At 40.2% G+C, this 15472-nt stretch overlaps 1 protein-coding gene across 2 annotated transcripts; it reads left to right on the forward strand.

Moving 5' to 3' along the window:
- The first annotated feature begins 350 nt into the window (after positions 1-350).
- LOC148332418 (sphingosine kinase 1-like) lies at positions 351-14813 on the forward strand. 2 transcript variants are annotated; one of them, XM_088303845.1, is made up of 5 exons: positions 351-880; positions 5708-5860; positions 8224-8318; positions 8964-9079; positions 11964-14813. In XM_088303845.1, exons 1-5 carry the CDS (start codon positions 469-471, stop codon positions 12805-12807), a joined length of 1620 nt encoding a protein of 539 aa, XP_088159971.1. In that variant the 5' UTR covers positions 351-468; the 3' UTR covers positions 12808-14813. The 2 variants fall into 2 exon arrangements, with proteins under 2 accessions (XP_088159971.1, XP_088159972.1); XM_088303846.1 differs by having other exon boundaries at positions 352-880; positions 5711-5860.
- The last annotated feature ends 659 nt before the right edge of the window (positions 14814-15472 follow it).

Consider the following 15472-nt stretch of genomic DNA (forward strand, 5'->3'; position numbering starts at 1 on the left):
AGAGGGAACTAGATCACAACTTTTTCGCGCAACCAGTGACCAAAGTGGCGCGTTCAGTGCAGTAAAGTTTACGCGTGAAGTTGACAAGAATCACCCACAACAACACTTGCAAATGTGTCCTTGGAGCTCCAAAGAATAACAGCGTCCAAATGTTTTCAAAGAGGTTTGCCGAATTGCTTAAAGATGACAAATGATTATATTTGAGAAACCATTAAGGTTAAAGAAGTGCTCATTGTAGCGTGATCCTCGCTTGGGCAAATGTGTCCAGATGTAGGAATGATTTGAAATTGACAGACGATCTACTCTTATTGTGAAATAAAACCGGATGCAGTACGAGTCACACGAGTGCTCTGATAATAGTCTGACCGGCGGCGCTTGTCGGATATCCCCAAATGTTCCCTGATCTCGCGGCGATGTGACCGACAGTGTGGCCGCCGCTGCGTCCCGGACCCCCCCGTCCAGGTCAGGATGGACCTGAAGAGAGCAGAACATGGCCACAACATGAACACGTTGTACGGGGAGTTCATGGCCACCGGCAACCGAAAAGTCAGGTGCGCCGTGAGCCTGACTGACAGGGAGCTCGTGATCCAGCGACTCACCTCGGTACCTGCGGGCCGGAACCGAGTGGTACTCAGCCTGAAGGACTGCATCGGCTCCCGGGCGTACCGTGAAGATGACAACACGGAGGCTGCGGCTTGCCTGGCGGTCTATTTTTACCCGCTTAAGCGGCGTTGGGTGGGCTCCGGACTTTCCCGGCAGAGAGTGGAGCAGTGCTTCCGTCTCGCCGCGTTCCAAGACCCGCGAGCCAACCTCGAAGAGGCGGAGAAGTGGGCTCGCGCCGTCCGGGAGCGCTCGAATCGGTGGCAGCACCTTCGAGACGGTAAGAGAGCTCACATTTTTTCCCATTACTTTACAGGTCAGAAGTTAAATGAAATCTGATGATTTCATTGTTTCAGTTATCAGTTGCCAACACGGGTCAATTATAATCACTGGCGGGGCTCGAGGTGGTGGGGGAGGGCGGGTTCAGGGGTGCTGCCAGAGATTTTGGGCCCCATGTAAAGAAATCGGAAATCTTACCCCATAAGCCGGCCATTAGGTTGGCGGAATATTTTGAAATTATGCATTTTATCCCCAAATTTGTGAAAACAAAATGACAGTTACTTGGTAGTGTAAGCACTGAAAATATAATGAAATTAATGTAGATTCGATTATTTGCTGCTTTGATTTATAGTCATTTGAACATTATCACTTATAGAACTAGAAACAACAAGCTGCTGCTCCAGAACTTTCCATCACATGAAAGAATTGAGTGACACATTGTCGACCCTTGGCTTCTTTTTCCTGCCTAAGCGTCTTCGCTTTCCGTTTTTTTTTTTTTTTTGTGATACTGGACTGCATGGGCATCTTGCGATTTCCGCCTTCACTCACTGTCTGATAACCTAAAAAGCTGTCGGTCTCTGCAGGCTGGAGAGGGGGGACTGAATAATTTTACGTAAATGGTTGAGAACGTTTCCTAAAAAAATACATTTATTGTTGCCACCAATGCATTGTAAATGAAATATATGGGAAATTATATGTTTATTACTGAGTGTCATAATTTTTTGTTAGGATTAGAATTGTATTAGGGGACCTTCTCTGCCCCTGTCGATCATTGACCCCTAGAATCATTCCTCTTCCCCCCTTTTTGGCGCTCCGAATTGGTACCAGGCCAAATAATTGACTTTTGGTTATTTTCTGTTTTTTACCAGAGATTTTTTTTACCCCCCACATTTCCCCATATCCCTGTCGGGAACATATAATGAATGTTTCTCTGTGTTTTCTGAATATTTTGGGCCATCGTTACCAATCTCACATATAAAATTAACAATATTTGAAAAAACATTTTGTACAGGCTTCTGCTTTCAAAACTTGCCATTCATCACTTTGTTGTGTATATCTTGTATGAGGCTGTTATACATTTATTTGGTTGACAGTCAGTCAAAGGCTCGCCAAAGGAAACAAAAATGACAATGTGGCCCCTGACAAAAATGTATTCGAAACCCCTGACTGAAATTAATATATTTAATGATTAATAATAGCATAGAATATTATTAAATGTAATTTGAGCAAAGGTGTAATTTGACAAGGGTGTATCAAACTGTTATTCTGTTGCCAAGAAGTATTTCTCTTTGCTTCAAAAAGGGATGTCTCTGTACAAGTGCATGAATGTGGCTTTAAGAGGCAGGGCTTGGTGGAGTAACAAATCTTGGCTTGACTTGCTCCTGCGCAAGTGTTGCTCATTGTCTCGATGAGTTTCTTTCATTATTTGTTTCCCTTCTTATGTTATTATGTCTTTGTTTACTCACCTTACAAGTACATTTTGCTATAAAACACTCCTGAGAACATGGAGGTAATTAGCTGTTAAATTCCTGAAATGCTAACGTGCAATTACTCCTATATGGAATGCGCAAGAATGCCTAAGATAAGCACAAGTGTCCTATATTAAGACAGTCTCTGAAAGCATACATGAAGAGTATCACTGGCACTCTGTGACCCAGATAACAACTCCCAGCTTGCACAGATGCATTTATTATTATTTATTATTATTATTATTACTATTATTTATTTATTTATTTATTTATAAAAATAAAATAAAAATCTGCAACTTAATACGGCTTGTCATTGTCAGAGGAGGAAATAGCAGACGCGAGAGACTTAAATGACATGGAACGTCGGAGTGATCGGACAGGTTTTGTACCCTGGGAAACTCAAGAGTCAACCGGCTTTGTTGTCAAGCAAGGCACTCCACCCACTTCATTCACATTAGACCTCTTTGAAACTGCAGCTTTAAGCTTCTCTGCAGAATTTAGATGAGAGAGCCTGGATACTTGTGAGAATTGATTTCAACACTGACATCTTTGTGATGCCTAAAGGTGTAAATCAATGAGTTTTTTTTTTTCTAGCCGGGAAAAGGATTAGACGAGAATACGAGAGTGTATCCAGATTCAAGTCAAAACCTCCTGATGCAGACAATAAAATGAAAATGGCCGCAAGATGATAGCCACCCCCCACAACTGCCTTTTCATGGATTCACCCACATAATATACGGTTGTGTGTGAGACCGGGCGACAGACTGCTGCTCTTTATCACATACGGTATGTGTGAGTGTTTGAAGATGTTCCGACTGCTCTACAAAGAACGTGGTATTAAAAAAAAAACAATGATGCACCAAAATGACAAATGACATGTTAGTATTGCAACAAGAAAGAAGCCGCGACTCGCTGGATAAAAAGGAAAAAATAAAATGGAACTTCTAGTGTGAACAGAGAGGTGACAGTTATCACATCAGTCGTAAGGTAGAGCGACAAGAGTAGTGGTTCCTCTTTTAAATCAACCTGAAAAGAAAAAAAACCAAACAACTTTTCTGCCAAATTCTCTTGTAGGACCTGTTTAGCTCAGTTGCATTTAAAAAAAAAAAAAAAAAAAAAAAGGGTACACTATATGACAACAGGACTCCTCCTCATTGGGTGTTTGATTTGCTCACGGTGGCCTGATCTGGATTTTTTTTTTAACTGCCAAGGAGGAATAAACTTTTCTACCGGTATGATGTCAATCAGAAATCATCATACAGAATGTGTTTAATTTGAAGGTTACAGTCCTCTCTCATGCTTTCTGAGAGTCACTTCCGTCAGTTGCGTATGCATCTTCACAGAACAAAGCATCGGGTACGACATTAAGAACTAAGAACGGATTTGGATGCAAAGCTCAATGTCGTCAACTCTCAGCCTCGGTTAAAATAGAGCTGCAGCCAGCTGACCACAAGCACCTCCTCCTCCTCCTCCACTCTCTGCACACCCTTTGTGGTCTCCGAATACGCTTGCGTGTCTCCAAAGCTTCCACCTAACGTATTTTCTATGGAGAAGCAAAATCTATTTTCTGCTGTGCCTGGGCCACTTGTGAGGTCCGCCGATAGCAATAAAACAAAATGAAAAGGGTCAGCCGAAATGAAAGGTTCTGGAAAAGACATTCACATAATTAGCAGGTTTTTAATAAACGATGTTGAATTGGACGGAATATTGTGGCGTTATGTCGAGAAAAATTGTTGAGAACTATTCAGTTCACGTTTGTCTGTTATACTTTATTTCAAAATTCTCCTTCAGGGTGCAAAAAAAGCGTTTTTTTTCTCCTCCTTACAACATGCAAATTAAATAATCAAATGTGTACAATGAATATCATGTGAACGTACTGCGGCGATTATTGCGACAGATCAACATAAACGTGATTTTGGGACGGCTTTAATCTTGATATATTCACACGCAATCAATTCCCCTCAAGCTTCAGACGCTCATAAAGCTGCACTATTTATTTTTCAGCAGATTGAAATTGTGTCTTTATGTCATATTACAGAAGAGCGAGATTCACAGCAGGTCAAATTCATGTTAATCCGTTAATCCCTTTAATGTGGAAACTGGATTCCCTCCTAATGGGTGTTTGCTGGGGCTTAAGTGACCTGGTCACAAGAGAGCAACAGGCCGAAATAGGAGCCTGTCGGGATCCGTACGGGCTCTTCACACAAACGCACGAGAATTCTTGAAAACAATTCAAAACCATGACTTGAACTGTATGTTGAGTTCCAGAAACGGATATGTTGTAGAATACCGTGAGTCTCACTCGTCTATTCTCAGACTCCCGGGCTGTGTGTGCCCAGATAGCTATTATAAGATGGCTCTTGGGTTTCCCCCACTGTCAATTAGGACGAAGGAAATACTATGGCAGCTACCTCAATATAGTGATTACTACATTGAGATTTGGGCCAATTCCCATGCTGGAAGAAAGCGGAGTCACGTCTGTAATCACACATTTGGCTGTGAGCGTGGGCACATTGTTTTGACTTTTGTGTGACAATGGGGACTTTCAACATTTGTGGCTTTTTGACTGCTCAGTGAGATTAGATGTTGTTCAAGCTTTAAAAAAAAAAAAAAAAAGATAACATGTTGCAAAAGTGCACATCACTTGGCAATCAGTGCTCCACCCATTCCTCTACAAACAATGATGGGTGAATAAATATACAACGTGCGTCGCCGTTTGGGCTTGGGCCACAGCGGTGCTGCCGCTAATGACGGAGGAGGAAACTGGGCGCAAACAGAGGCGAAGAGATAATTCACTCCGGAGTGTCTTGGGAAGGGAGGAGTGGCACACAGGAAGTGGACGGGATTTGAATGTGGCCGCCAGCGGGGTCAGGGCCTCCAGCGCCAACTGTCACGCCTCCTGAGTCTTGATTCACGAGTGCACCATCACCAGAGAAACATTCTTTGTTGGTATCTCCGTTGTTGTAGCTGCCTACGTTCTTAGAATTCTTTTATTCTGATTCACCTTTATGACTTCACTCAAGGAGGTTGTTTATGTGCAACTTCCTGTCAACATTTTGAAGGCGGCAGAAATGATCAGTTTCGTTATGTTTTTTTTTTTTTTTTTCACGTTGTTGTTTAATTCTAAAGATACTGACTAATAAATGCCTGACGTAAAACGAAGAAGAGATCATACAACATGAAATAATTTCATGTGGACTCTTCCTGTTTCCGTGAAGTAAGTTTAAAAATTAAAACATTACAGTCAGACGTACTGTATAATTTAAAGGCTGTTCATCGTGGCATGCAGTCTGTTTTGTGTGGCAGTCATCCCATGTATGTTCTTCTTCTTAATATTATTATTCTTACTATTTTTCTAGCAGAGGCGCTGCTGGGTGAGGGGTCGCACCCATGCCGCATGATGCTGCTGGTGAATCCACAGAGCGGGAAAGGACAGGCGCTCACACTCTACAACAACCACGTCCAGCGGATGCTCAACGAGGCCGGGGTGCTGCACACGCTGGTCATCACGGGTGAGTTGTTGGAAGCACTTGAACGCATCGCAAAGAAATAAGATTTAAAAAATGAAAAGAGCACCTTCCTTGGAGAGTTGAGGGCTTTGGTTCTGAGGTGGCCATGCTGATGTGTCCTAGCTGCAGCATAAAATCAATAAAAAAATTTTCTTCTCAAAATTTTACTCTGAGTATGTCATATTGTACAATGGGGAAAATATTATTTATTTATTTAGTTAGTTAGTTAGTTAGTTAGTTAGTTAGTTATTTAGTTATTTATTTATTTGTGTTATTTACAATAATAGCAATCTGAAAAATTAAATAAATTTTTGATGTCCTGAAAGGCACTTCCAAATCAAATTTATTATTATTATTATTATTATTATTATTACTATTATGTTTCCCCCATAATAATAATAACAATAATAATAATAATAATAATAATAATAATAATAATAATAATAATAATGCAATATTTTGTTTCTGATTTGTAGTTGAATCAAGAACATTACATGCATTTTTATGGGACTCTTGTAAATTAAAATGTAACCTCGCTCATGCCTTTGTTTAACAATTTCACTAACAGACTTGATTGGCTCGATCCTTTTATTGTTGACTCCTCAGTGATCATCTCTTAATAACTACACAGCAAGCATGCCCCAAAACACCTCCTCATGTTTTCATGCTGTCACTATGCTGATAAACGTCCTCTGACCCACGTGCACACACAGCTGTTACGCAACGATGATGATGTACATGCATCACATACCGTATGGAGACCATAAACACACACATTCTCACAAAATCCCCTTTGATCGTGATTTGATTTTCTCATCATCACTAACCTCTCCATACTGGCTTGGTGCTGATTCTGCAGCATACATTTTTGTGATTAATTAGTATGACACACGCACACAAAAAAGCATGGTGTGTTGGCGAGGAAAAGAGAGCAAAACTGCATTTGAGTGCCGGTGAGGAAATACACTTTTTTTTTGTTATTTTTTTTTTTTTTTACAAATGCACTTTTTGCCACACTAATCCTTATTGAAATATGCGTAAATACTTAATTAAAAAAATGTATGACTACAAATTTGCTTACAACAACCTATTCAAGTCAAATATATCGAGTTGACTTTAATCTCTGCTTTTAAACTGAATGTTAAAAATGAGGACACTGAAAAATCAGACAACTTCCAATGATTATTTTCAGTATGCTTGTGAGAGTCCGATACTCTGGCTTCAAGTGTCAAGCTAACAAAAGTGGACAAACTCATTATGGGATGCCTGGCTGTGTGGCAGCTGTGGGCACGACCGGAGGGGTGGAGGATACATGAGGCATGACTGTATTTCTTGAGCGTGTGCGTGTGTATGTGTGTGTTCATGTTCATGTGTGTGTGAGTAACCATGTCTTGGTCAGTGTCAGTAAGGATGCCACGGCAACGTTTGTTCTCCCTCAGTGCACAAGGATGTCTGTCAGACAGCATTAAGAGGAGGACAGCTCCACCCTTGTCCTCCTTTTTGTGCTCCAAGAAAAAAAAACACGTGACTATTTGTGCAAAAGTCAACATTTTATCGCAGTCGTCTTTCCATTATGTGTGTTTGAAAGAAACAATAACAGATTACTTTAAAATAACAACAGCGGTAGTAAGGAGGTCGAAACATTCAAGCAATTCATACTCCAGTGTAGGATGTCTTCTGTTTGCAATTTCAGACCGATCGGTCTTGTATGAGAATGAGTGTTTGAATGAATAAAAATGTAATTATATGAGCAGCAGTCATCCCTTGGCATCTGATTAAGCTATCAGAGCAGTCGGTGTGTGCGTGTGTGTGACATCAGTTGCTGTCACTGAGGTGGTGGAGCGCTGCAGCTACGAGACGGCTCGGTGCTGCAGAGTGCACGCTCATCTGGCGCCGGCTGCCGCTAATGAATGCTGCACGATCAGCACATTAGGACTGGAGCTCTCTGGGTGGCAACGTTTCACATTCGTCAACAGTCAAGTGAATAGAAACCAATTAAGGCTTTTAGCTTATCCTTTTAATTTGACCTCAACTTGAGTCATTTTTATTCATTGAAAGTCAGTCGTACAACTATGGAATTCTGAAATGAATTCTCAGGCTTGTGCTGAATATTTGGACTAAAAATAGGACACTGAATGCAAATAGTGGATCCACATGGAATTTTAAAGGTTTTGTAGCGCTTTGGCAGGGATAACGAGGCTTGTTTCCTCCTGCCTCCCTGTCCGCTGATCTATATTTCAACCCACCGAGACGGTCTTAGTCAGACAAAACGTAGACGTTAATGAGCACCAACAGCAGAACATGGTCTTTTAGGACACAATCTGGAAGGAGGGGTGACATCACTTACTGTGTTTGTTTTTTTACAGAACATCAGAACCATGCCCGCGAGCTAGTGAGGGAGACTGACCTGTCCCAGTGGGATGCTCTCGTCATCATGTCAGGAGACGGTCTTCTGTTTGAGGTAACCAGACGAATGTAACTTCGTCATGATTGACCTCTTGGGTAAAATAAAGGGAAGGTTAAGGATAGACACATTCTAAGATGTGCTGAAAAGGCTTGTTTTTAAATGATTTCCTTGTTAAAGGTGGATTTTTGTTGCAACGTTATTATGGTTAACGAAAACTATACAAAATAACTCACATTGAAACGAAACATTTTCATTAACAAAATGAAATTATTTTTAAAAGACAAAGAAAACCAACTGAAACTACATCTTACGTTTAAAAGACTATATAAAACAAAAAATATTCCCAAGGAAAATGTCATCCGTTTTTGTCTTTGTCACTCAATATACTTTCGGGAGTTCATACTAATGTATTTATTTCAGTATTGTTCATTTGAGAGATTGTAGTCAATTTTATGACACAATAATCTTACACTCAACAGATCTCTGTATAGAAATTATATTTAAATGAAAAATACTAAAATTAATACTAAAACTAATACTAAAACTAAACTAACATGAAACATTTGCACACAAAAAATACAAATTAACACTAATTAAAAAAAATAATAAACCTGCCCTAAAAACAAATTTTAACAAACTTAATTAAAAAATAATTAAAAATCCCAAACTATTCTAACCCCGTTTTGGAATGTTTGTTAGGTGATAAATGGTCTCCTGGACAGATCAGACTGGGAGCAAGCTATCCGTACACCCCTTGGTATACTTCCTGGCGGATCTGGCAACGCCTTGGCTGCATCGATACATCACTACGCAGGGTGAGTCTCACACACACGCACGCACACGCACACGCACGCCACAACACTCACATTCATTACGCATGTTTACAGGAAAAATATGAACTGAAAAAGGGACTGCACAACATCAAGATGCCAGTGACGACAACGTTAGGCATTATAAAAGAACACTCTGTGGTCTTTTTTTAAATGAAGACTTTTTTTTTTATTTAAGTTCCTTTAATTCCTTTCCCTCTATAAACCGGACTTTTAATCTTGTATCAGCAGTGCACTCACATTATTCCCTCGTATCTGCACGCATGCGTCGCCGGACTGCAACGTAGAACATGTAAAGAATCTTCTCGAAGGGGCATATTCTGCGGCGTGCTTCAGTCAGAAAAGGCGCACAGCTGCGCACCTCCTCCCATCGACCTAAGCGTGACACTCACGCATGCAGTTTGGGTGGAGTAACAATTAAATGTTGGCTTTCCCCGTCAAATCTCACTTAGCAAACATTCAGTTTGGAAACGGTGATAATAGCAGTTACATTTCGAATCATTTGTTTTTATTTGTTCATGAAATCCGTTAAGTGTCTCGCCTGCGTGTGGCTACGCGCAAGGATAGTTGCCGGACAAGCTGATCGACATTCACTCACTACAGCACATGTTGCACCACCTATACGGACATGCATTCAATCATGAGCGTGGTATTCTGAATAAATTCTATTAATTTGGATTCATTAAAAAAAAAAAAAAAATCCTAAAACCACACACACATTTCCATGTTACGCATGGTGGGTGCGTCAGAAGTCTGAATGCGAGAATCGCAGAACCTTAAAAGTGTGCAAGACAGTTGCGAAAAAAAAAAATGACTCAAGCACAAATGCGGCTCCTTAATGATTATGACTCGACCACAAATAACGTTCGCAATAAACTCCAGTAAAACAAGTCTCACCAGCCTGGGAACATGTTAATTAATGTCACGCGATTCACGATATACTGGCGTGCGGTGCACACCCGGCAGGTGAGCCCGGGTCAGCGTGTGAGCCGTTGTGCGCTTTCAACAAAGCACAAGTAAGACAACCAATTATAACAATAATTGTAGCTTGAAATAACAGCTTCAGAATAGCATGGACTGTACAAAGTCTTGCCATAAAAACAATACGTTCAGGTCTAGAATAACAACCAGCCAACCTGAACAGCAGCCAAAATCAAAATGCAGAATGAATGGAAGTCTTTTATTTGCCACATGCTCATTTATTTGTTGTTTTCTCGACAAGAGAAACCAGCATGTTTTTTTTTTGTTCCTAATTCTCCGCATCGACTCGCTCATTAGCTGCCATTCAGCAATTCATTCAAATTCTATGACAAACATTCAGTTCCATTATCTTGAGCGCTTTTCTTTCTGATGAATTGTGCGCGACTGCATCCCCTTTCACATATGGCAGCGCTCCATTCGAGGAAGAGTCCAAACTCGGTATTGTTGAAACTCCTCACACCCTCCCGCTGCATCCAGAAGCTCTGTGCATGTCTGCTCGCTCACCGTCAGGATTATTCCCTGTTGAATGGAGGGGGAGCTTCAAATGAGCACCCGCTCGAAGCTCGCTGCTGTTATGCAGTACGTGTAAACGCAACATCATGACACTCATCGAGTCAAATTCTTTTCAGGTCAATGATGAAATGCTTAGCAGATTATTAGCAGATTTAGTTTAAAAATGTCACCTTCATCTTTAGATTTACTGCTCGAAGGTGTTGGGTGTTATAATTCATGGTGTAAAAAAAAAAAAAAGAAATCACTGCCACATGGGCAATTTTTTTTCCTTAATTTGTTGTGAGGTGTTTATTTACTCAACTCCACTTGTTCAGGGAATATGTTATATTACTGTATTATTTTTATTTATTTATTATATTTATATTTATTTGTTTGTCAAGGAGAACGTCAACTCTTAGGCTGATTATAAAACGAGAATGAAAAACATTAAACAGAAGAATGGAAAACCGAATGACATTCCACAAATTATGACAACCGATAATTATAGTTATTAGTTTGAATTAGTGCGTGTGAGTGTGACTTAGACTATTTTAATAATATATATATATATATATATATATATGTGTAAGAATAAACATTACAAGCACTGCCGTTCAACATTGTAATAGAAAAACAACAGTGAAGTTTAAATTGGTCGTGATCTTTCATGCAGAAAATAGAAGAGGATAGAAGCAGCAAAACGAGATGAGACTGCGCACAACTTCAGAGATGTTCTGGAGTTGTGTGTGTACCAATCGGGGTGTGTGTGTGTGTGTGTTTGTGTGTATGTGTGAGAGGGAGAGTGAGCGAGAGAGATCGAGATTTTGACCTTCTACTCTTGTCTCCGTTTCCCCAGATGGGATTGTGTTTGTTGTCTCACTTGCCTGTCATGTCTGAAATCACCTCAAACACACACGCACACACACGCGCGCGCCCGCGCTCACACAGCATCATCCGTCTGCCTTCATGGCTTTATCAAGCTGCTGTCTTCCGAAAGCGGTACTGGGCCAAAACCATAACGCTAACTCATGATGGCAGCTATAAAACTCCTTCAAACTGAAACGTCTTCCCATTTCCAAACCTTCCCAAATATTAAGGCCACTTTCAAGTCTTCATCTTTGTCTGCATATTTATTTTGAGAACTTCATTATTAATGAGGGTGGGTTCGAAAAAGATTTCTTCTTCCATTCATAATTCATCGAGTCAAAATGTGTTTCACGGCTTTTCCAAAATGTGAAGATCTTTGTGATTTCATACTTGGAATGCTTGATTGGATTTGGATCCGGAAATGTAATTCCGTTCATTAGTCTGTCGATGTTGTTTTTCATTATGTTTTACCGTTTTTTATTTGTTTTAAATAAATAATGTGAAGATGCGACTGCTTGGTTTCCCGCAGTGCCTCGGTGGTGTCCAGTGAGGAGCTCCTGATCAGCTGTGGCTTCCTTCTGTGTAAAGGCGTGGTGTCCCGCATGGATCTGGTCTCAGTCCGCCTCTTCTCCGGCACTCGTCTCTTCTCCTTCCTCTCGCTGGCGTGGGGCTTCGTGGCCGACGTGGACGTTGAGAGCGAGAAGTACCGCCGCGTCGGGGCGGCTCGCTTCACCGTGGGCACGCTGGTGAGGTTGGCGTCTCTTCGCGTCTACAAAGGCAAGCTGGCTTACCTGCCCGTGACGGGAGACCGCAACTGGGTGGGATCCAGACACGGCAACAATCACAAGACTCCTTTGCGCCTCTCCAGAGAGCCTCCCATGCAGAACTCCTTCCACAACTCCTGTCACTCCAACAACTCTTTCAAAGCGAGAAGGTTCGAGCGATCGCGCAGTTTCGGCAAAGCTCATACGACCCTGAGGGACTCGGTCCTACCCCGGCTGGAGGAGCCTCTCCCTGGTACTTGGGTGGTGGTCCCGGAAGAAGACTTTGTTTTGGTGCTTGCTATGTACCAGTCCCACCTGGCCGAGGACCTGCTAGCGGCGCCGGACGCCACTCTGGACGACGGCGTCATTCATCTGTTCTACGTCAAAGCGGGAATCTCCCGTGCCGCGCTGCTCAGGCTCTTCCTCGCCATGGAGAAGGGCGCCCACGTGGCCTCCAGCTGTGCTCATTTGGTGCACACCAAGGTGCGGGCGCTCAGGATGGAGCCATATTCTCCCAAAGGGATTATCACCGTGGATGGGGAGGTGGTGGACTACGGGCCAGTGCAAGCAGAGGTGCACCGGGGCCTCGCTAGACTCATCAGTGCATGAACTTTGACGACCTGATGCACACAATCCACGCATTTCACGTGCAAAGAACGGGACGTAAAACTTGAAACTGCATCAATACTAGATTTGTGTCAGCTTCTTAGGAATGTGGATGGGGTGTCCTTTGTTAAGTGTCTTTTGCTGAAAATAACATGAATACTTTTTCACATTGAGCTCCAAACTGTGTAAAAAAACAAGTGTGGCTTATTAAGAGTCCCTAATCTGCATATTTTCAACAAGATTGGTCACCTTGATTGGTTAAATTCAAATATTACTGTAAAAACACCTAAAAGTTAATATGTGGTTAAATAGATATATATTCGATAGATTCAAGAATTATATTTATATTTACAGTATATTTGTCATTTAGATTTCAGATTTATTTAAGCAGTAAGATTTGATGAATATTTAACATTTAGGAATATATTTAACATTCAGATTCAAGATGTGTATTTAAATATATATTTAACATTTTGACTGAAGATTTAGATGCAATGGTTAATTGACATCTAATTGATAATTCTTTTTGTGAACTGATTAATCATTTAGAGACTTTGTTTAATTTAAAATGTCAACAGTAAGTATTTTCAGTTTTGTACAGTCCTTTATGAAAGTAGACTCATTCAGCGATTAATCCAAAAAAATCATCAACAGATTAATCGACGATTGCGATAATCAATAGTTGCAGCCCTGTATTTAAAATTGAGAATTATATTAATATAAGTGTTTAGCATTTGGATTATTGGACTATTATTAATATATTAATTAATATAATTAATATTAATTATTATAATATTTTGAGACTAAACTATTCAAGGTGACAAATATTGTAACTTTGCAGAAAAGGGACTGTTAATGTTTTGTTGGAGATGCAAACTCTACATAGAAAGGCCACTGTCAAAATTCGAACCTCAGAACTGTGAGGCACATGTGCGAACCACTTTTGCACCTGCAGCCTAGAGGTCATTTCCATTTTATGTCAATTGTATAAGTTTTACTGCTTAGTAGTTTTTACAAAAAAAAAAAAAATCAATGAAGCTGGAACACCAAAACATGAAACAAGAACATGAAAGAACAGTTCCGAATTAATTTTCTTTCCTCTCCATTTTTAATCTTGAACACTGCTAAACATCATGTCCTTGTCTTGTGAATTCAGTCAGGCAAGCATATTAAGGCATGTTTTTAGTCAACCTCCAGCTTGTTGCTGTCACATTTCAAAATGTTTAAAAGTGAAGCAGGGTTATTCTTTTCTATTTCTCAATTGAGATGCACATATCTGTATCTTGTACATGCTCGTTGACATGTTCGTAGAATGTTTCTCCGTCACTACCCTGCCAACAAAGACTAATAACGATAGCATCGAAATAACCAAGAAACTCACATTGGCAATTCTCACCAACGTGTCCTTAGTGCACTAATGATTGTAAAACGGTCTGTTAATTGTGGCTTTAGTCACTTTTATTTGATTCCAAAGATCTCATGTGGACACAATTGGGTAGCAATTCTTTTCCAATAGTGTCATTAACTTGATGAGCCTGATGCCTGACAGTTAAGAGAGGAAGGATGCAACAGGGTACGATGTGTGTGTGTGCGTGTGTGTGTCTGTGTGTGGTTGTCATTGTATATCGACTTGTTAAATGCTGCATGAAGATAGCGGTGCTGTTGTGCTTCTGAGAGGCACACTAATTCATCCAAATAGCCGCAAGGTGAAACCTTTTGGGAGCATTAGCAGTGTCGTAGGAGGATGGGGAGGCGTGTTGTATTTCAATACGCACAAACGGAAAGGTGGACTCAACATGTCCGCCAGTCTCATTAAAAAATAAGACATACTAATGAGAGTTTAGTAAAAAATTGTGAATTGTGCGAAAAAAAAACCTATGTCATGGTCAAACACTCCCAGACACATGTTGCACTGTAAAGCCCATTTGGTACCATTATATCAAAGTAATTGTCAGGACTAAAGTAAAATGTATTATTAATTCTTCTGATTATTATTATTATTATTATTTTTATTACTTCAATGTAGCTGTACTTGTTTTATAAAAAAAAAAAACAATCGTCTCAATTCTTCGGAAAGAATTCATATTGTTAGGGTCATAAAAAGAAGGAAATTTCAGGTATATTTTTAGAAAATGGACTTTTTAAACTGAAGGAATTGAAAGGTAGAAAGTCAACTTAATGGGGCTACACGCATGATGAAAATAACGCCAAAATTAATCATCTATACCTGTACAATATTTAGGATGGCAAATCCTTATGTGGGTGTGGTCAACACAGTGTTAATTAAAAAAAAACTGTCAACTTTACTCATCATTAACAACTATACTTTAATATACCAGATACGCCGGAATGTTTTATATTTTATTTTTATTATTTAATTTTTGCCTTATGCATTTTTTCCATCTGTTTGAACTAGCGGCAACATACTGCCTCTCACCGGTCAGTTTTGGTATGACAGACAAGTAGATACGGGAAGGAGACTTCGTGAATTAATTTAGTATGCCACACTGAAAGGGAGCAGTGAACACATATAAGGAGATTGATTTTCCTACGTTAAGTGTGGGGTCTAACGAAAAAAAAAAGTGAGATATAAAAAAATAAATAAACAAATTATGGATAAAGTTAGAAAGCTGTAGCCATAATTTCGCCACTCAACTTTAAAACATTC

This window comes from Idiotropiscis lumnitzeri, chromosome 8 (genome assembly GCF_059441095.1).
Source record: "Idiotropiscis lumnitzeri isolate Australia: NSW breed Sydney's pygmy pipehorse chromosome 8, RoL_Ilum_1.0, whole genome shotgun sequence".
Lineage (NCBI taxonomy): Eukaryota > Metazoa > Chordata > Actinopteri > Syngnathiformes > Syngnathidae > Idiotropiscis > Idiotropiscis lumnitzeri.

What these genes read in the sequence shown, in the direction of transcription:
- LOC148332418 (XM_088303845.1), top strand. Translation starts at nt 469, where the DNA reads ATGGACCTGAAGAGAGCAGAACATGGCCACAACATGAACACGTTGTAC. An exon ending in GCACACGCTGGTCATCACGG is followed by an intron (nt 5,861 to 8,223) that starts GTGAGTTGTTGG and finishes GTTTTTTTACAG; the next exon opens with AACATCAGAACCATGCCCGC. An exon ending in TCGATACATCACTACGCAGG is followed by an intron (nt 9,080 to 11,963) that starts GTGAGTCTCACA and finishes GGTTTCCCGCAG; the next exon opens with TGCCTCGGTGGTGTCCAGTG.